The sequence below is a fragment of the Leptopilina boulardi genome, unplaced genomic scaffold (genome assembly GCF_019393585.1).
Source record: "Leptopilina boulardi isolate dan_hultmark-lab unplaced genomic scaffold, ZJU_Lbou_2.1 LbouV2_269, whole genome shotgun sequence".
NCBI classification, from domain to species: domain Eukaryota; kingdom Metazoa; phylum Arthropoda; class Insecta; order Hymenoptera; family Figitidae; genus Leptopilina; species Leptopilina boulardi.
In genome coordinates this window covers 128,912-153,041 of record NW_026137828.1, presented here as the reverse complement: position 1 = coordinate 153,041, position 24,130 = coordinate 128,912, and the positions used below count along the sequence as shown (strand labels likewise).

At 27.7% G+C, this 24,130-nt stretch overlaps 2 protein-coding genes across 3 annotated transcripts in view; both read right to left on the bottom strand.

The window, feature by feature from the left end:
* Positions 1-24,130, bottom strand: part of LOC127281465 (uncharacterized) — a 136,048-nt gene that overhangs the window by 88,244 nt on the left and 23,674 nt on the right. The gene's annotated exons all lie outside the window — the stretch shown is intronic.
* On the bottom strand, positions 23,142-23,570 carry LOC127281447 (tigger transposable element-derived protein 4-like). The gene has a single exon (XM_051305165.1). It carries the CDS (start codon positions 23,568-23,570, stop codon positions 23,142-23,144), a length of 429 nt encoding a protein of 142 aa, XP_051161122.1.

Sequence of the window (24,130 nt, the reverse complement as noted above, 5' to 3'; positions counted from 1 at the left end):
ATTTACCCCAAGATGTAGAAAATTTCCTAAAATTTAGAGTAAATAGGGACAGCATATAGTTTCTAATAGAGGTTTAAGAAAAAAAAAGTTTCCTTAAGTATATTACTGTATTAAGGGATGAAAAAACTTGAAAAAAATTTGTAATATGTCAGACGAACTTAAAAATTTTCTTATAATAAATTAATTAAATTTACTTGGTTTATGTATTTTATTATTATTTTTTTTTATTCCAATATTTCGCATTTGAAAAAAACAGATTTAACAATCATACAAAAAATTTTCCTTATTCCTTATGATTTCCATAACGCGAAATTCACTTGAATTTTTGATTTTTGTCAATTTGGTTAATAATAAGAAACTATACAATTTCAATTATTTATATTTAAAACTTTTTACCTTGGATAATATGCTTTTTTATACCTAATTATTCATGAATTATATTTTAAAATCCTGGAGAAAAATGTGTTGTAAATGTGAATTTCTCTGATTACTCGCAAAAGAACCGTCAACAAGTTACGAAATAATTATGGTCACGGAAAATATATATAGTAAACACTAACTGCAAAGATAATTAATGCAAAACTATTTCCCCTTTGGCGAACTTCTGTCTATCTCTGCGCAGCAACTCTTGCATACCTGATGGCTATTTGGTTGCTCTGATATTATTATTATCCGTCATTATCATCATCAATATTATTATCATTGTTATTATTTTTGTTATTGTTATTATTATTGTTAATATTATTATAAATATATTATTATTTTTTTATTATTTTTATTATTATTATAACACGCAGTAGGCATTTAAAAGTATAACGAGAAAAATCATTATATGCACATGATGCTCCGTTGAGTAATGAAGAAATATATCACCGTTATATATCTTATAATAATTACCTACATATCAAACGTCTTTTTTTCAGGTAAATAAGACACAATCTTTCTTAATCATATTTTATTTTTTAAATTAAACGAAAATTATTAATTTCAACAACGAATATATTTCTTTTTATTACATAATATTTCTGTAATAATTAAAAGATAGTTATCTATTACCATCTCATATAAAAAAAACATATTTTCATTTCCGAATTAATGCAAAAAAATGTCTATTTTAACAAGTTCTTGTCAACTTCTTTTTAATTAGTTTCTAAGTATAATGAAGTGATATGCGCGTATAATTAATCAAAAACTACATTTTTAATTAATGTCATTTTTCTTGGAAAATTGCAACATTCATTTTTTCTTTTTAATGAGAAAAGAATTTGACGAAAGAGGTCCTCAAGATATTATATATATATATATATATATATATATGAAACAAAAAGAAAATTTAATTTATGTCGAGATTTTTGTCTTGTTCTGAGAATAAACGAAAATTCAGAAAATTACTTTCGACAGAGGCACGCGATATGTGTGCTAATCGAGAATCCCTCCTGACGATCGAATAGAATATGCAGTGAAGTTCAAAAGAAAGGATGAAGAAAAGGATTTAGAAAAATAGAAGAGTTTTTTAAACGAACGAGACGAGAACGACGACGACGACTTTTAGGGAGTTTAAGCGATTCCAGGTACGATTAAAAGAGGACTTCGGCTACTGTTATACTATCCCCATGAGATACTTGACAGATGGTCTCATAAGCATCCATTCACAGACAAAGGAATTAAATTGGCAGAGAAAAAAAAGATATATAAGGAACGCGCGAAAGGCAAAAAACTGTTTATCATATATTAAGAATGTTAGTTAAAAAATTTATTTCCTTTATTAGTTAATAGGATTTTGAAATAACTTTACTATATTTTTCAAAAAATTTTCTTCATCTTTATTTAAAAAAAAATTTTCTCCTTTAAAGCTCAATGTTTTCAAGCGGAACTAAAAATTGAAACATTCTTTTTTTTTTAAACGGGAGTGACCCACAAAATAATACTTTGCAAAAAAGAATATTATAACGCAATAAATTAATAACTGGGTTTCGTGGCTCAGGCCCAAAAGCCTTATAGTTTCGCTTTTGGCGTCCGTCCGTCCGTCCTACACTCGTATGGTTGTACTGTTGCATGTCAACCGAAACAATCGAGGAATTGCCGATCTCAAGAAAGATGATTGTTTAATGTTATGCGATATATTGATTGGTTCGTGTCATAGAGACAAGCTTATCGGGAAATAATTCAATCGAGCTTTTGATTGGTTCAGATTTAAGTTAACCTACAGAGATTCGGAGAAAATTTAAATAATTTTATTGTAGATACACAAAAAAATAAATGTTTCGTAATATTATTTTAAATTTGTATTTTAGAGAATTATTTATTCAATACAAATATTGGATTTTTCTCAGAAGAATCTAACCTCATCAAAAATAAACTGTACATGTATGATTAACTCAACTTTCTTAAATTATATTATTTTGTGCCTACATTTTAGATTTAAACAGTGCACTATTTAGTTTGCGTGATGCGTTAATTTTCAATTTAAAAAATTTACAGAACAGTATAACCTACGGTTTTTATAGATGATTTTTTTTGCTGCTAATTCCAATTAAATATATATTTCTTGATTGTAAAAATTAAAATCTTTAGAATGATCGTTACTATTTAAAATAATTCGACGCCTCCCGTTGATAAGATGCCCGTTCATTTGTCAGAATAATAAAATGCCAACTCGAGCTCAGTTCAATATGAAGCTAGTTCAATTGTCAAAATAATAAAAGGCTAACTCAGTTTCCGTATAATATAATCCTATCTCGCATTAAATTCGAATTCAAGTTTTCGTAAATTAAAAAAGAAGTTTAAGTTGATCAGAATATTAATTCATACTTTTTAATAATTAATTAGTGATTATAATAATTATTAATACAATAAGAAATAGAATAAAAAACAAATAATAAAATAAATGAAAATAAAAAATATTATTAAAAAAGAAAAAAATTAATTTAGCCTTGAATTATTTATTACTAATATTATTTTTTTTATTAATTTTTTTATTTTGTTAATCATTAATTAATCATTACAAAATATTAATTAATTAATGATTAACAAAATAAAAAAATTAATAAAAAAATAATATTAGTAACAAATAATTCAAGGCTAAATTAATTTTTTTCTTTTTTAATAATATTTTTTATTTTCATTTATTTTATTATTTGTTTTTTATTCTATTTCTTATTTTATTAATAATTATTAAAATCACTAATTAATCATTTAAAAGTATGAATTAACATTCTGATCGACTTAAACTTCTTTTTTAATTTACGAAAACTTGAATTCGAATTTAATGCGAGATAGGATTATATTATACGGAAACTGAGTTAGCCTTTTATTATTTTGACAATTGAACTATAGCTTCATATTGAACTGAGCTCGAGTTGGCATTTTATTATTCTGACAAATGAACGGGCATCTTATCAACGGGAGGCGTCGAATTATATTATTATTAAAAGTGTTTAAATTAAATAAAGTTCAAATTTAAATTTTTTAAAAAAAACAATACTAACAGTGTAATTTAAACTATTCAAATTATTGCAATTTTCAAATATGTAAATTATTAAATTGGATGATTTAAGAAATATTCTTGTATCATTAAAATAAACGCAGAAAATCTTGTAAATTATTTAATTTATTATATTTTTTCATACAATACAATTAGCGTAATGTTTAAAATATTACGTGCAAAAAAGCCAATCATATTCAAAGGTAAAGAAACGTAGTTTTTTCCGCTCAAGACTTGTGATAATTCCTTAAAGTAACGAAGGAATTTGTAAATTATGTAAAAATATTTAACCCTTAAGAGAAGCTTCAATCTGATCTTTCAAAGAACAACTCATCCATGAATTTAAGCACATAAGATACTTTATAGAATCATTTTCTAGTCTGTTCCTATGTTTTCTAATGGTCAAGGAACCACGAGAAAAAAGCCTTTCGGATGGAACTGATGACGCTTGAACACTTAATAAGTCGCGAGCCATTAATGAAAGAGTTGGATATAAATTTTGATTTTTCTTCCACCACTCTAAAATATTTTCTTCGGGATCTGCACAAGGATGAGACAAGTATAAATCAATTTCTTTTCTCCATTCATTTGAAGAATGATTGGTTTTCTTTGATTCTTGGTGACTTTTAAAAAATCCTTTCAAATTAAGTGTGTCATCTTCATCACTACTATTTTCTGAGAATTCGGAATTGTTGCTCGAACTGGACACGTCTTTTTCAACATTTTCCTGATGATAATAGAAATAAAAAAAATGTAACAATTTGTTTACCAAATTATTCAGTTCGTGAAATTGATTTCAACAAATTTTATTTTTAAATTTTTAATATTTTAATTATTTTATTTTATTAAAATTATTATTAAGTAATATTTCTCAATATTTTTATTATTATTTTTAAATAATTACCGTAAAAACCAATGATTTTTTATTATTAAATTAATTTTTAATTTAGTAATTAAAAAATTTAATTAAATTTTTAATTTTAATTTTTAAAAATTAATTTTTAATTATTTTTAATTTTTAAATGATATAATAATTGCACAATATACCTTCTGTTTGTGATACTTAGATTTGTAAATTTTTTCAAATGTGGCCAAAGAAAGTTTTGCCATTTCTTTGCCCCAAGATGTTTTTAAAAATGTGACATATTTATGCCTAGGATCCAATAAAAGAACGGCGCAGTATACCCAATTACTCTTTTCGTAATGTTTCATCAATTTCGAATAACACGCTTCCAATCCCATTAACATTGAATCATCTATCCAAGTTTTTTCATCTTCACGTTTGCTTCTTAGTTTATCAATTTGTTTGTCAATTCGATCCAAAAGTAAATTGAACCCAATCACAACCAAAGGTAAAGAAACGTAGTTTTCTCCGCTTAAGGCATCTGATAATTCCTTAAAATAACGAAGGAATTTGCAAATACTCGTTAGTAACTGCCATTCATTTTCTGAAGTTAGGTATTTCTCCAATTGATCATTAGTTTCACATAAAAGAGTCAATGAACGTTTCATTTTAGTTCCTGTAGTTGTCATCATGTAGGTAGAATTCCATCTAGTGGAGATGTCAATGTTTGGAATATATATTTTTTCTTCTGTGATTGAGCAGCAACTTTGAAGTTTATTTCTCCACTGTTCAGAAAATGACAGAATTTTAAAAAGTTTTCTCAATTTCGCAAGGGGATACTGTTCAACCTGTGATTGTTCATTATTCTCAGTTTCTGAGTCTTCGTCATAATCAATATTTCCATCGAAAAGATCTTCGTTTTCACCAGGATTAGGTTTATCAATTTTTAATTCGACAAGTAAATCCATCACACCAAGATGTATTATGTGCGCATAACATTTGAAATGCTGGTTTTTTGAATCGAATGTAGACAATAGGCGTGATAATTCTACCATGCATTTGGCGTTAACCGCGGCGTTATCTAATGTTATTCCTTGAATCTTTTCCAGCAAATCGTGATTCTCAAGAGCTTTATGAAACATTTCGGTAGTTTCTTTTCCAGTATGTTTCCCGTTTGATGGAATAAAAAAAAGTGTCAAGGAATGCAGCTTCCATTCGTCGTTTATAAAATGAGCAGTTACCCCGAAATAAGAACGCTTTGATATGGAAGTCCAACCGTCCATTGTAAATGAAATCTTGGAATTATTGCTCTGTAATATTTTCATTACAACGGCTTCTACTTCAAAATATCGGTTGATAGTTAAAGATTTGAGCTCACTTCTCAACGGCAAATTCGCTTTTGGATTTAAATAGTGAAACAATCCCTGGGTATCGCTATCGTCAAAAAACGAAAACGGCAGATACTTTTTAGCAACAAAATCGACAATTTTCTTGTTGAAAGTTTCCTGTATAAATACCTGCAGTAAATGGAATAAAAATAAATATTGTTTGGATTATTTTATTTAAATTTTTATAAATTTTAATATTATTGTATATAAACTCATCTTTATATAAAATAATTAAAAATGAATAAAATAACATTCGTTAACCTTAAAATAAAAAATTTTTCTATTCGTTTTTAATTTTAATGTAAAAGAATTTTCACTTTCTCATCCTTAAAGCTGTTTTTTATTTAAAAAAATATGTATAACAAAAAAATTTTTAATTCCATTTGTTAAATTTCTAAAACGTAGATAATAAAATAATAAATAAATTGGCAAAAATGCCGATCTCATTATTTTAAGGTTTAATTATTCTTTTCAAATTTTATTTTAATTTAGAAAAATATATATATATTTATAAATAATTATTTTGCCTCTTTTTTTTGTTCAGAGGGGTTATCTTCTGGATAAGTTAATGAAAAAGCATTGGGATGCTTTTCTTGAAGGTGTCGCTTTATCCCGGTTGTGTTGCTATTTTTCATTCGAATTATTTTAATCATTTCCGGTGGACATAATTTACATTTTCCCATTTTACATCCATCTTCCATAAAGTATTCAAAAGAATTTTCCAAGGGCAAAGCATCGTGTTTCCGTCTTTTACTTTTAAAGGTGCTTTTCGCACTAAATGAATATATGATCAATGTAAACTTCATATTTTTTATATTTGAAAATGGTGACAATCAGTCACCTATTTTCCAATGAAAAATGTAAATTTTAAATTGTCAAAAAATTTATTTAAATTGAAATAGGTTAATAAATTACTTTTTGTAAACTTCCTTTGCTTGCTCATTATCTAGATTTATTTCATCGTATTTCCTTTTATTGTTTTCAAATTGATTCGTATCTTCGGACATTTTGCTTGACACAAATTTATATTATTTGTATTTGTATCTGGGAAAGCTAATGAAATAGAAATAATTCTATAATGTTTGATCGATGTTTCAAAACCACATTCAAACGATTAAAGTCAATCAAAAACAAAAGAAAATCACATTTCTTGGCTTGACAAAATATATCAATAATCAAGTATAAACAATCGATATCGAGCATTTATCGGCTTGACATGCAACACTATATGGTTGCCATGGTAACAGTTACCATAGCAACCGTTACCATGGCAACCGTTTCCATGACAACCGTCTCCATGGTAGTAAGCATTACCTTAGCAGGTCATGAAACCTAATGAAAGCTAATGAAATAGAAATAATTCTATAATGTTTGATCGATGTTTCAAAACCACATTCAAACGATTAAAGTCAATCAAAAACAAAAGAAAATCACATTTCTTGGCTTGACAAAATATATCAATAATCAAGTATAAACAATCGATATCGAGCATTTATCGGCTTGACATGCAACACTATATGGTTGCCATGGTAACAGTTACCATAGCAACCGTTACCATGGCAACCGTTTCCATGACAACCGTCTCCATGGTAGTAAGCATTACCTTAGCAGGTCATGAAACCCTGCAATGCATGCGCCTGTTTCTCTCATATTTTTTATTATAATAAAAATAGAAAATTTTATTATTTTTAATATACACAAAATGGTAATTTAATTCGCCGTTTTAAAAAAATTATCCAGCAAAAGAAGGAATAAAGAGGAAAATATTTTATCATTTTTTTTTTAAATTAAAAATACAATTGCATTGCCTTTTGGATGTATTTTCGAATATGGGTCAAAAATTTTTTAATTATTCAGTATTTTTGTTCTAGTTTACCAAAATTATTTAATTATAAATCGCCTCTAAATTCTAATCGATCAAACTGCTTTAGGTATTTAAATGATAAAAGGTAAAACAAATTTCAAAATGATTATTAAAACTTAAATGTGAATTTAGGGACTAATTGAAAAACTGCATATTCACGTCAAAATGACAGAATAAATTTGACGTTAAAATGAAATTAAATTACATAATTGTCTTCCCTGAATGAGACAGTGTATCATTTAGATTTAAAAATGTATAAAGCATAATAATTAACATCAGTATAATCACTTTCATTAATTTAAATTAGTCACTCGCTTCATGCAGATTTATAAGTTATAAGCAATTTATCGTGATTTTAACGGAAATGAAGAATCACTTCATTACTATAAAACTGAAGATTATTACAAATGTATAAAGTGTCCATATAGTACACGACACATATGATATCGTTTCCTGTAACGCCTACAACAATCCATTTACAATTTGCGTTATAATATATATATAATATATATGTGAAAATGAATGAAACGTAATAATAATGATGGGTTCATTTGTTAATATAAAAGTCTTCTAAGCTTTTATATATATGATGCGATTCAATAGTTTTTAGAATTTATGAACCCATGAAAATAAAAAAAGAGTTAGAAATAAATATATATAAGAGAATCAAATAAAATATAATTCAAATTGTAGAATTATAATTTGAAAATAGAAAAATTATATCAAAATAAAAAAAATTGGGTTTCAGAAAGATATACCTAATTGTGCAATTTAAATTTTTCATCATTTTCAATTACATATAGGTTATTATTCACATAATATACCAAAATTAGAAGAGTCTAAAAATATTTATCTATAAATTGTATCTTATACGAGGCATATCGTTCATCGCAAATCGGGTGAGATGTTTGTTCTAATGATCATAACGAATCGTGTTTTGATAGTCGGAGGGACAGAAGAGTTTGGTACGATGCCAATAATAGTCAACTAAAGTGAGCATTTCGCTTGGGATTCAATTCGTTTCTCATTAAATTTATAGGCTCAGAGTAAACGAAAATCTAACAAGAAACTGACCGCATCTTATTCGCACGTTCAAAAGACAAATGGTTTTGCAAGAAGAATTTGCGAATGTCGTGATAAATAAATTTAATTACTTAATTATAAATTATGTATTTTAATAAAATCTTAAATATTCAAAGGTTTAATTTAAAGAATATAAATAAATAACATAATTTATTTTCTTTAATAATTCATTAATATTTAAATAACAAATAATATGATTCTATAAATGAAATTTTAGTGGCAATAGTAAATTTTTTTTTAAGTCACAAGAGATTTAGAATGTAAAATATAATATATGGAGATCGTTTAGTTTGAATATATGTTAAGAACGATGAGTCAAACTTATCACATTTCAACAAGAGATAAACTTCCGTACGAGATTGTCAGTTCTATCTCTCTCAAAAAGGCGCGATTTGTTAAGAAAAACATGTTTTTTATAGTCTGAAAGTCATCTTGCCAAAAAATATAATTCAAAATATTCATCTATAATATTTTTAGAAAATCAATTGAAAAGTCACATTTTTTTTCCGATAATTTCGACCAAATTTTATATTCGAAAAAAAAATATATTTCATTCAAATCAATTACTTATTTTGACTTATTATCAAAATAAATATATATATATATATATATATACATAGGATTAGTTGGGGTAAATGGGGACAAGAGGTGTTGGAGCTTAATTTAAAGTTTTAAAATTAAGTTCAACGACAATATTTTAACCTCAGATCACCTGCATGAGGTTTTGAGTATTGCCAAGTTTTTATCTTGAAAATTGGCAGCAAGATAAAAAAAGTTATCGCTCAATGCATAAAAACTTGAAAATCAAAGTCAAACTGTTTCAGTATTTTGTCTCACATTTCAAAGAAAACAGACTTAAAAATCATACCAAATTTTTTTCTTATTCCTTATGACTCCTATAACCGAAATTCACTTGAATTTTTCATTTTTGTCAATTTGGTTAATAATGACAAGCTGTCCCAATTTACCCTGAATTTTTAAATTTTTTGGGTAAATGGGGACAGTCAGTTTCATGCGTTTAAAGCTTATCTAACATTTTTTCTGCTGCATAAAATTAATCCTGGGAATGTAAATAATAACTTAAAAAAAATAAATCCACAAAAATTACTTTTTAAAGGAAGAAACTTATACGTAATTTGTAAAAAATAGGGATTTTTTCTCCATTTATCCCAACTGACCCTATTTACTTGAACCAAATAATTTTTTTCTTGAATCAAATAAAAACTGTATATTTGAAGAAAATACAAATAATAAATTATTTGATAAATAGAAAAATAACTGTTTTTTAAAATCAAATAAATTTTTTTCATTAGTATTTAAAATAAAAATAAGTTTCAAGAACATTTACCAAAATTTAGATAGATAAATAATGTGAATTTAAAATTAAACAAAAAATAAAAAATAAACCACATATAGCAGCTTTGCCATAAATTAAATTTAAAAAAAAAATGAGGACAAATTGCAGCACATATCGAGTATAATGAATGAAATATTAAACTCCCATCGTTATGATAATGCTATTTATAATAAATAGGCGTGTTAAGGTTAAAATCAAGTAAAGTCGGGTCATGATACCCCTGATTACTATATTTAACTGACGTCATACAGCTATATACTCTGTCTATATAATAAAAACGGAAATCACATACAGATCACGCTATTTCCACCTGTTGAATGAATTGTCTTTCTAGTGTGTACATAAAAAATATACATATAATTATATATAGTTATAATATATTTCCATTTTGCTCGAGTGTTATAGTTAATAAAAAAAAAGATTTGCACCTACTCGACTGACAAATCGTTTCTAATTGTTTCGAAAGTGAATGAGATTTTTTTTTCTGTTTATCAATTACAAACTGCTATATATAATATATATTTAATGAGTGATTTCCTTCTTTGATGGTCGACGCGATTTATTTGCATATAAAAATGCCGATCGCGCATTTGACATTGAATATTCATAGTGCGATTATTCTGAAACGTGTGTCTTTGTTGATTGGTGATCAATTAACATTCATAATCTCCCTTCATAATGCTGCTTTAAATGAGTGACAACCAATTTATCAACAATGCATTCGCGAATGTACTACTAATATTCCTAAGCTTTTATGAATTTGAATATACTCAACAGACCGAGCAACAGACACAATAATAAGCGAGCTCGTCTGCTATTCACCTATACACTAAAAAAATTATATTCTAGATTTAAGAATTTCTTCTTAAATATAGGCGCCGCAAGAATATTCCCCACTTACACTAAGTGGGAAATATTCTTATAATAAATAACATATTCTTGGCGCCTATTTAAGAAAAAATTCTTAAATCTAGAATATAATTTTTTCAGTGTAATAACTTGTGTCTATATAAAGTGCATATGAAAGGCAATCCAAAGTGTCAATTATTTATTATTCAATACAAAAATTATTTCATTAGCATCAATTTAATATTTCTCTCAATTGATATAATTATTAATAAGAAAAAATCTCAATTGATTTCTTCGCAAAATTTGAAACCTTCTTTTATTTTCCTTTCTGGAAAAATTAAATCCATCTCTGACAAATAATCTTTAAATATATTCTTTTTTTAATTTTCTACATTATGTTTTCATTCTAATTTTCAACTTCTTTATATAGTATATATGGCTCATTTCATTTAAATTGTCATATTCAGCTTCCAGAAAAGTTGAGTTGGAAAATTTTGATTTTAAGGTTGAAATTAATTTTTTTATACAGTTTAACATGTTAAATAAACAAAATAAATAGTGGTCACAAAATTAAAGTCATATATTTCTTATGGCAGACGGTTTTTTTTTGGCAGAAATCGTCATATCTTATAAAAAATTTTTTCTGTCAATATTTGATAAAATAATAATACTTAATATAATTTGATTTGACTGGTGATAAGTATATACTAAGGTTTTTGGGGTCGCTGAATCCAAAAATCTTAAATACGATGAAATCAAATTTTTTGGAAGCTCTGTTTAGAACCTTATTAGGCCTATAAGTGATTTTTAACTGGACTGCGAAGGGGTTAAAAATTATATAGACAAAATTCAAAATTTATGTCCTTAAACATTATAAACATAAAACAAATAAACATCTATTCATTTCGCCGAAAAAATTTTTAAAAAAATTTTTTGTGGGGGCGGGTATATTTTATTGAAAAAAATAAGGGGGCAGGGTTGCGTGTACGGGTCATGTAGTACCCGATTTAAGCTTTAATTTAAAACTTTTTTGAAGTTTTTACCACGTCAGTTTAAAGAGAAAAATCATATTAATAAAAACACGTTTTTGGGGGTTTTAAGCCCCACCTTTTTTCAAAATCCTGACATGCTAGGCAATTTTAAGACCCGGGATCGTGTTCAGCGCTCAAAAATACATTAGAAACCATTCTGATATCAAGATAAAAGAAAAAAGTGTTATTTTGTAGGTCTCTATGATTTATTACGTTTACTGAAGCCATATATACAAATTTGCATTACACTTATGACCATTACACTGTTGACATTTTTCTCGTTTTTCGCTTATAAAATGAAAACGGTTATACTTATGTATATCGACGGGATTGGTCTCCTTTGAAAAAAATATAAAAAAACATAAAAATACAAAAGTGAGGGACACGTCATTTTCATTTTCAGGAAATTGTATAAAATAAAGTTTAATTACCAACACTTGATTTTCCTTAAATATAGAACTAATATTTAACGAAACATTTTTTTAATCTTGTTTAAACACTATATTTTCAACATATCATTTATTTAAACCTTGTTCTGTCAATATTATAAAGCTTGACTAATTTCCTACAAAACATGTAATTTTCAGAGTGGGACCTTTTAAAGTTTTTGAGATATTAATTAATTAATTAATTAATTAATTAATGTTTATAACAAATGAAATATTTTACAAACGAATAAAGTTACCGTAATTCTGAAGTTAGTAATTGAAAGTTAACGTAATTCCGCATCCAACGAGCCCTATATGAAGTATTTTGGATAAGTAGATTGTTAATAAACAATTGCAATGTTAACTAATTGTTTATTAACAATCTACTTATCCAAAATACTTCATATAGGGCTCGTTGGATGCGCAATTACGTTAACTTTCAATTACTAACTTCAGAATTACGGTAACTTGATTCGTTTGTAAAATATTTCATTTGTTATAAACATTAATTAATTAATTAATTAATATCTCAAAAACTTTAAAAGATCCCACTTTGAAAATTACATGTTTTGTAGGAAATTAGTCAAGCTTTCCATTGAGATAGTTAAAAATAATTTTAAAAAATCCGATTTTGAGATAAACGTAAATTAACATTTTGACCTTGAATTTCAAGGTCAAATGTTATTTAAAAAAAAAAATTTATTAACAGCGTGTAGCCCGTCAAAAAAGCTTTAAAAATCATTATATATATATGTTAACTTTTATGCATTCTACTTATAAATATTGTACATTGAAAAAATTTTTTTTTTTAAAGTCAAAAATTAAAAACGTTGTAATTCAAAAACTATTTTATTAAATTTAATAATAATTGATTTTTAGACTTTCACCAACAATAACAACATTTTAGAAAAGTATGGATTAAATTCGAGAACTTCAAATTTTTTGTTCGGACATTTCAGGAATTTTGCCTCATATATGCTATAACAACAGTTTTAATTTTTTCTTTCAATAATTTCAAAAAAAATTAAAACAATGAGTGTATAATTTAAAAAAACAAGAAATAAATCGTTAGACGCGGTTTATTTCATGCTGGTTAATAAGTGTATGTAGGCTTTTCACTTGCATTTGCGTGGAAAATCGAGAATTCATACGCACGAGGGAAAATCCTTTAATGTCACTCACACCTCAGGTCAATGTACTCTCAACGCGTTTTCACCCTCTTGGTGTGTTTCACTGAGTGGAACGTATTGCGTTCCTTTCTGTCACCAACTCTCGGATAAATTGTGTCAAACATGATATAGATATAAATTAATTGACTTAGTTTAAATGATTTTCAATATATATATATGTGATTTTAATCTAATAAATTATCAATTTATATCTATATATGCGAAATCGATATGTAAATGCAAAACTAATTAGAAATTATTTATACAGGAAAAGGAACACATAATATTAATAAATGATCCTTTCTCCAAAATAATTATAAACACTTTTAATTCAAATAACCTTAAGTTATACGGTTGTTTGACATAGGGAAGGAAGTTATAAAACACACTTTTATTACGGTTTTTAAAAGTGTTAATATGTAAATCGATATATTGGCTAATAAGGTGAAACATATTTTTGTTCTCGCATGCTAATTATGATACAGAACAAAAAGTTGTTAAAGTGCATAGCGAATGTTGAAATAAGCTTAGGAATTTCTAGTTATATATAGAAGGTGGTGTGAAATCAAGTTTTTAATGTCTAATTTTTTAATTCTTTGATAAAAATGAAGACAGAAAGATATAATTTTTGAGAATAAAATAAAAAAAAGCGAATAAAAATAAGGCAAAAGCATGATTATATATATAACCGTTGCTTATTAAAACAACCGTTTCAGAAAATAATTTGTTTGAAACAACCAAAAGTTTATTTGATTCAATCAAATTTTTTCTTCAATCGAAAAATTAATTTAGATTAAATAAATATTTATTTTAATCAAAAGAAATTTTTGTTTGAAATAACAAAAAAAATTGTATTAATACAAAAAAGTTGTATCTGGCCGTTTTGCTAGATTAAGTCGTTTGTGGTTTTTAGGGGTGAAAACAACCCCTAAATGAAAAGTGATAAGATATCTTTTATTAAAAATTATTAATATTTTATAAAACTTGGTATCTGAAGGTTTTCGGGGTCACTGATTATTAATCTGATGTCAGATTTTCAAAATTCAAAATGGCGGATCCAATATGGCGGTAAAATTTTTAAAAAGTTATTAATTTTGTATTTTATATCTGCCATTTTGAATTTTAAAAATTTAACATCAGATTCGTCATCAGCGACCCAAAAAACCCTTAGATACCAAGGTTTAAAAAAAATTTAATAACTTTTTAAAATTTTGACCGCCATATTGAATCCGCCATTTTGAATTTTGAAAATCTGACATCAGATTAATAATCAGCGACCCTGAAAACCCCCAGATATTAAGTTTTATAAAATATTAATTATTTTTAAAAGATATCTTGTGACTTTTTATTTAGGGGCTGTTTTCACTCGTAAAAACCACAAATGACTTGATCTAGAAAAACGGTCATACTTCACTGCTCTCTAAATCTGAATTAGTAGTTTTCTTCTAATGAAAGAGTGCGTATTCGTTTACCAATCGAATTAGTAACAGTTTTCACTAATTTTTAGTAAAAAACTACTAATTGCAAAATGGCGAACATATTTTTTTTATATTATTCGAAAATCAAGTTCCATTCAAATCAGTTAAAATTTTAAAATATGTCCGCCATTTTGGATCCGACATTTTTAATTTTTTAATTTGAAGGTCATTTTTGAATTTAGCACCCTCGAAAACCCCCTTATACCAAGTTTCATTAAAATCGGTTAAAATTTTAAAAATTATGCCAGCTATTTTGGATCCGCCATTTTGAATTTTTTTATTTAAAGGTCAAATTCGAATAATTGATACCTTTAGTGTGCGAATAATGATATAAAAGAATTTATTTTTCAATTTAGATCAAAAAATTCATTTATTTTGTGCTAAGATGATCACCACATAACGTATGTGTCGCTGACAGTGAAGGTGTTAATAAGGTCCATAATTACTTTTTTAGGCGCATTCACACAGAAAATAACTGAAAATCAGCCAATTTTTTGGCTCAAAATAAGTTTCAGTCAATTTTTGTGCTTAAAATCATGCTGTAGCGTAAAATTCATTCTTATGTAAACGATTTCAGTTCAAAGTGGATTGAAATTAAGATTTATTTTTTATAGTGCGCAACGAGCAAAGTTTACTGTAATGGCAAAAAATTCGCTGCCACAGCAAACTTTTTTTATACGTGTGTACGTATAGTATTTCTATATAACTATAATCTTTTCTCTCCGTGCAAAAAAAAAAAATATATATATGTATGTATATAGTAACAAAAACAGTGGAAGCTCATTGGATGATGCAAATCAATGACAACCAGTCTACCTAGTCGAAAGTTACGCAAACTTGAATCGTCGTGCCAACGTCCCAGTGTCATTTTGTTGTCGCTATTTTTGCGCCAGGAGATCCCTTGGAGAAACGTCCGACGCAGTTATTCATATGCACACATATGTATGTACAAGAGGAGGAGTTACACCTACATCTATTTTATTTTACATTGTATATATGACGATTATTCTCGTTGATTGGCGATAGATGTCTCACTTTCCTGATTAAGCTATAGGTGTCATATAATTTACTTATTCAATATGTGGGCACCAATGCCGACAATAATAATTGTCATTATTAATTATTAATAAAAACACATTATAATTGAATTAACAATTTGCTTATATATTTTAATTCAGATAAGCAGGTTTTACAATCATCCTAATATAATGAGTTTTCATAAACTTTACTTGATTTATTACTTTCGGAAATGATTCAATTTTATATAAAAGTCTCAATTTTATGTAATTTTATTCATGTAGACTAAAATATGTTTAGAACATTAGAATTTTTTTCCACATAAATTAGAAAATTTTTGAAAAATTAAAAACTTCTCTTCAAATGAAATGAAACTTGAATTAAAATGTATTTAAAACATTACGGCTATATAAAAATTAAATTTATTTTTGTGAAAGAAATATATTGATAGTTTTTATTCTAAGGAAAGTATGTGAGGCAGAATTATGAAGAACGTGTTTTCTACGCATACGTCCCTGAGTTCGCGTTAAGAGACTTGATCGGGACCGCGGGAGGGAAAAGAGGGTCTAGGGAGGCCCGACAGTCTGACGCCATACCCCACCATGCAAGACACTGTGTAACCTATCTTCGAATGTGTTTGTTTGGTCGCACATGTCTATCTACACACACATATGTATATATGTATAAATAAATATGCATACTTCGCTAAACTCAACATAGACAAGAAACATATACCATTAAACATTATATTTGCATGCTTAGGCACTTTCTGCACTCGGGACGTACGAACATATAAATACATGAATGCCTATTCCAATACTATCAAACTTCAAATCGGCCTCCAGACTCGAGGGAGTGATTCAGAACTCACCTACTACGGTATTTTATTTACACGTATATGTATACATATGCATAACCGAAATTCTCTTGGATTATTATATGTACTCACATTCTCTCTCTGTCTCTCAAGAATGTTTTTCTGTGTACATATTATCATTAAAAATTCTACATATAATGAAATATTAATTTTTCAAAATGTCATTGACATTTGATTTTTAGTTATTTTCAATAAATATGATGGTTTCAAAAAATTGTTTCAAACAATCAAATTAATGTATTGTTAACGTGCCTAAAGTTCTGACTGTTCAAATAAACCAAATCCACTTTCGACTAAAACCGATAATATAAGACTGAATTAAAATGAATTTTGAACTTCATAGCATGATTTTAAGCCCAAAAATTGGCTGATATTCTATATCATTTTGGATTTAATATGTAAACTGAGTCAGATTTTGTTTTTTCTGTTTATATGTATTATAATATAATAATTATTAAATTATAATGTTAACGAAGTTGAAAATATTTGAAGCTGCTTCAATATACGAATATGGAGAACAGATCTAAGAGGCATATATAAATGAAAGGAGAATAGACATAGAGATAGACTATATGTACTGGGGAAGCCCTCGCCTACGATGTATGCTATTCTTGAGCAACCTGGGACTTAAGAATAGATTTCTGAAGTCGCTTTGCAAGTTGCACGACGACGCTAACTTTTCCCGCCACACTTATTGCGAATTCACAATGTCTTCGTTCCATTCACGATTATTCGCAGCGTAACTGAATGAGTGCGTCGAAATCTCTTGGCCAGTTATGCAGAATTTATACATATATATATACACTAATAAGCAAGAAACTAAACTAAACTTTCGAAATTTAAAAAAAATTTAACTAATTTGAATTAACGACAGACTTTTTGCTTTTGAGCCGAGTCAAAATTTGAATCCTCTTTAGCTCCTCCAAGAACCTGAATAAGCCCTCCTTTGGATTCCTTAAACTACCGTATCCAATGATCTACAGCTTCCAATTTGTTTACCTTTATTAATAAAATTTAGAATTATATACTTTATAATCAACAGGTGGATGTAATTTTCACTGACATTTAGAAGGCTTGATTGACAAAGAGTCAATTTACAATATTGAAGAATTGTCAGAAGGTACATTTTCTAAAATACAAAATAAATTAATTAATTCCCTATGCTTATAATATTGTTTTTTATCCTAATTTTGTTTCATTTTACAGAGCAACATGATGCAGTGGTTCTTTATTTACTGTCGAAGCTTATAAGACCATCATTTTTGAAATACGGAGAAGAGCCAAGGGCCAAAAAATCAGACAAGATCAGAGATTCATCTGAAAATACTTCAAAATCTACGTGCAATGAAATACAAGAATCGTTCATTTACGTTCATTAGATCAAGGAAAATTACGTTTTGTTACGGAAATGTGTAATAATGATTGGTATGATGATCATTTTCAAGCGTATGAAGTTAAATGATTGTATAAAAACATGGAAATGTTTAACTTCAAAAACATTAAATGAAGGTATTGTTACTTTTACGGTTCGAGGATGTGATGGATCAAATTATATTGTAAAAAGATGGGTATGAATATTGTTAACTTTATATGTGGTGTGCATGGAATTCGTTTTCGAAATATTTTTGAAATATATAGAGAATTTATAAAAATTGTATGTCTTATTTATTTTAAACTTCATTTATTAACTCTCTGCATAAAGTCATTTTCAAAAAGTATTAATACATACGAAAAAATAGTTTTATATCCTTCTAAACAGAGCAAAAATTCCCATGCTCAAAGTATAAGATGATTTCTTGATGGCACTAACGGGTAGTGTTGGATAGCTATACCGATACTTCCTAACACCACGAAAATTCCCATGCTCACAGTATAATATCCTCTACTCGACGGTACTAACAGGTAGTATTGTGTAGACGCCGCTACTTTCTAACATCACGAAAATCCCCATGCTCACGGTATAAGATGCTCTACTTGACGGCATTTATAACTAGTAAAGGATAACTTATATATAGTTCTCACTACCAAAATTAAAATTCTCATTTCGCACTGGTTTTCATGATATGTATAGGATAAGATATTTTGTTTTGCAGTATACAAAGTTATACTACGTTTTAATATATTTACGACTATAAACACTTCTGAAAATTTGTAAACCAATATATAGGATAATATGGTATTTTAAAAATTATATTTTGCTAAAAATGACGAGTTGTCACCACCTTGCCATTAATAATATAAATTTTTCCCAGGATTTCAAGCAAAAGTTCCAAGAAATTTTTCTCCGTGATAGTAATGAGTTCTTGTTGTATGCTAATGATACGAATGTATTTAAGCCAATTAATTGTCTTGATGATTGTGATGACCTCCAAAGTGATGTGAATATAGATTAAATGAATGGTGTAAAAATATAAGTCGCTAGATATCAATCCGCAAAAAAGTAAGGTCGTGACATTTTCGAGAAGGAAATTTCCTTCTCATATAGATGGGAATCCCTGGGATAGGACTCATTTGATTAAAGATTTAGGAGTACATTTTACATCTCCGCTGAAGTTTATATTGACACTATTGTTCGTGAAGCTAATAGAACCTTGGGCTTCATATTCAGAACTTGTAGTATAAATTTAAAAATGTATTGGCCGTAAAATCCCTATTTTATTCATTAGTTAAATCTAAATTAACATACTGTTCTGTTGTTTGGAAAACTGAGACATATTTGATAAACGCCATTGATAATTGTCAAAAACGATTTCTAAAATTCCTAGACTTTAAAAAACACGGTATTTTTTATTACCCCAGGGTTCTGATTACTCATAACTGATATGTATGAGATTCAATGAACTCTCAATTAAAAAATCAAAGAAATCTTGATGCGGTTAAGTTTTTCTTTAAGGTAATCAGTGTGTTAATCTCCAGTATTTATCTATACTGTCTGAAATACCTATTTCTGTCCCTCAATTCTTTTCTCGGGTACTGACAAGACAACACCTGTATTAAGAATTTGAGATACTTTCAATATAATTCATTCTAATTGTACTACAACTTTAGATATCTTTTCACCAAACGATGAGTTCGTTCTTGTCTGATGTTGTTAAATACTATAAAGAGGATTCAATACCATAATTATAATAGAACATGTTTATAAATATTGTTATACATTCATAAGTATATATATATGTGTGTGTGTGTGACGCGATCTGAAGAAAAGGACCTTAGAAGCAAAAAATTATAGGTTACGTTTTGAAATTTTAAAGTGAAAATATACAAAGACGTTCAACTCTAAATGCCAGCTAATAATATTTGGGTCTTCATTACATAGAAAATGTTCAATAAAAATTGATTTCAGTTTTTCAAAAACAAAAATAAACTTTTAATTCAAGTAAATCTGTCGTAAACATATAACCTATAATTCGTTTCCTTCTAAGGTCTCTTTCTTCAGATCGCGTCACATATAATTTCGAGGATATATATACATATACTTGAGAAAATTAGGTCGGACTCACTGTTAAAGTAAAAGAATGAATTACAATGCATTGTAGGTGGGGAAATACATGAAAGACAAAAGGCGGAGGGAGGGAATTCTGAAGGCGATTTTATACAGTAAATTTTCTTACACAAGAGTTAACCACCGTTCAAATATGCACGCGTGGTTGCCTATGAGGTGAAAGAGGCGTGTCCATATGTTTGAAACTTTCAACAATGCTATCCAATTATTCATCTCTATATATTAATCTATTATCTCATTTGTATTTATTTATATTCCAATAAATATCTTTTGACAAATATCTTTCGAAATATGTATCATGGAAAAAAAGATTTACCTGCTAGGAACAATAAAATGTTTCACTAGAATACATATTGCAAAAGTTTTAATTGTTTCAATTAAATCTTCCACTATTTTACTGAAACCTTTCGATGTTCCATAAAAAAATTTAAAGTCATTTTCATCATAATCTCACTTATTGTTTTTTCGCAGACGATTGAGTCGGTATTTAAGAATAATGTCATTCCTATATATATATATATATATATATATATATATATCAACGTACACTAGATTATAAGGACAAATGTGTTGATCAAGTCAAACACTAAAGCAAAAGGAGACGTCCGCGGACAATATAAGAGAAATGAGAAACCTCTTGAGTTAAATCCTATATCTCTTGCGCGCACAATAGATGATGCTTCAAGATGGATACTTGTTCTTAGTAACGTAACATTAGAGTCAGGAGCTAACGAACCGATTATATTTTTCTTCTTTTCACACCAAGATGCGAAGAATTTCTATTGCTAATTCTTTTTTGCACTTTTAATCTAGCTTCTATAAAATATATTGAACCAATATACAAAAATAAATAAACTTCACCAAATTAGAAAAAAGTAATATGATTATTGAAAAAAATTGCGCTTCTTCATATAAAAAAAGTATTTTTTTTTTAATAACATATCACATCATATCTTTTCATTCTCAATCAATATTTTTTACTCGACAAATTTCCCTTGAAATTCTTATTTTAACGGACATTAATATAGCTTGACAGGTTGAATTTTTTTTGAAAAGCTCATAGGCAACGATGCGGGAAAAATTCGAATGAAAATGTCAGCAAAGCTTTACTTGAGCTTGCAGTCTATTAGACATCGCCTACATACATACATACATATATATCTAGATCTTCAAAGTGATTCTATTCTATATACGTTGAGTTGAGAAGGACTTCCTTCACTTGGCAGACGTTAACTGACGTTTAGATTCTATCTATTCTCGTAATCTCGCAATATATGCAAGTGAGCAACACACGGTTGGTTCGTGTTTCAAATGACTTTTAGGTGGCATCAAGTGTATATAATTATTGTCACAAAAGAATCAAGATACACACACATATGTCTGAATTATATATGTTTTTCTTTGCGATGACGTTTGCAAACTTTATTTTAAACAATTTTAACATTTATATTTTAAAAATATGCCTTTGAAAAAAAATGTATCATTGCTTTATATATAAAACATAAAAGACAATAAAAATTTACATATTAAAATCGCCATTGAATAACACTGCGAATAAAAACAATGACATTGAATCTCGCACTCTGCGAACAAAAGCAATAAAATTGATGATATTCAAAATTGGAAGTAGACGGTGAAATATTGGAATAAACTAGAATTGAATTCTCAAATTTTATTCATCCTCTATTTAAATATATATATGTAATCGTTTGAGCGCTTACGATTTGGAACGACATTCAGATTTTGATGCTTTGAGGAGAATTCATCCCCAAAATAGGGTTGCCAAACTCGAGTTGAAGTAAAGTTTAGTAAAGTAATAGTGGTTTCTAGTTTGTCTAATAGTTTGGATCTATCAGCTATTTACTAAAGTATAGCGTTCACATTTGCAATTTCATTTTAAATCAATAATGGTAAATGACAATATTTTCAATTTTAATGGATTACGTTCAGTCTCATAAATAAAAAAATTTAACTTATATAAAATTAGCGTAACATTAACCGCAATCAATTATTTATTTTTGGGAAAGTTACACTGTTAAAAATTTGGGGACTTAATAACAACCGGAGTTGGGAGCAAAATTTTTGAATTAAAAAATCAACTGCAAATAAATGAATGAACATTTGATTAAATCCCTTATAGCCTTAACTATCTGTCAATAAAACATGGATGAAGTATAAAATTAAATACAAATTGCTGAGAGGTATTGTACGTCACTATTCAACGCTGTTTGTGAATAAGTTTTATGAACATTTCTTTGGTCAATTAAAGTAAAATATAGATTCCACTGGAAATTTCTCATCGCTTATATACGAATACAGTAGAAACTGGATAAGCGAGAGTTCAAGGGACTGACAATTTTCTCTCGTTTATAGAGGTTTCTCACTTACCCAGTTTCTCACTTACAGAGGTCTCAAAGCAAATTTCCTCACTTACACAGGTTAATGAAAAAATGGTATTCAAATTAATGTTTTATTGTACATAAGTATTTAATTTTTAGTTATTTTCTTCTAAAACACATTATCATTATTATTTATTTAAAAGGATTAAAAAATTCCATTATTTCCGTCTGTTTTTTTATATTAATATTTTCGACTTATTTCTCTAGCGCATAAATTTTATCGAAAAGAGATTTATCAACACTTGAAGAAAATTCCAAAAAAACGATGAACAGTCTCTAACGCTTTTAAAGTCTCTTGCTTATTTGGAACGGGTTTTTATGTTACAGTCAAATTTTCGTTTTCTTCATCATCCTCTTCAGCACTATTGTTAGTGAAGAACAGTAATACGTTCCTTACTTTGTTTTCCTCCGTGGCATTTTTCTTCTTTAAAGGCAAAAGTTTTGTCTGGTAGACACTTAAAAAATAAACCAGTCTCGTCTGCATTGTAAATGTCTTCTGGATCATATTCCCTTAAAAGATTCGGCAGATCTTTGGTCCACTGATTGCATACACTTACATCCACAGATTTACTTTCTCCGGATAATTTCTTAAAAACTATATCATGTCGTCTTTTAAAACCCTGAAACCAGCCGTTACTAGCTGAGAAGTCTTTTATTCCTAGTTTGATCGCAAAATCACTGGCTTTTCCTTTTAATAATGGGCCATCCATGGGATTATTTTTGTCGCGGATTTCTTTTATCCATTCTAACAAACACTTTTCAACATTAGGAAATTCAACTTTTCGGCTTCTCTTCATGTTTCCATGGCCTTCAGAACACTGAACCTCTATTGACTTTTTGTTTTTTAGGATGTTATAAAAAGTAGATTCCGGCAAATTAAATTCACTCATTATTTCACTTCGTGTTTTCCCACGTTCGAATTCATTTATTATTTTAAGTTTATCACTAACAGAAATTACGTTAATTTTTCGTTTAGACATTATAAATTTAGAAGAGACTTGATACAACTAAGTAAACTTTTCAAAATTCGTTTATTGATTGAAAAGAAAATTGTTTTCGTTATATACACTATGGCCATAAGTCTACGGTGTGATGAAAGTAATGACTAATTCATTTAAAGAAAAAGTATAGTTTAAAAAAAATCGGCCCAATACACGATTTTGATTTTAGTTAAAATTATTTCAGTAGGTAGTATAGAAACGTTTTTTCCAAGATTTGGAAAGGGCATGTGTCAAAGACATTTAAAATATTTCAAGAACAACATGTATAACTAAAGTCTATAAAAGGACTTTCCTATGTCATATTATGCATATTAATAATGTAGGTTTAATTAAGATCAACGAGAATCAGAGTACAC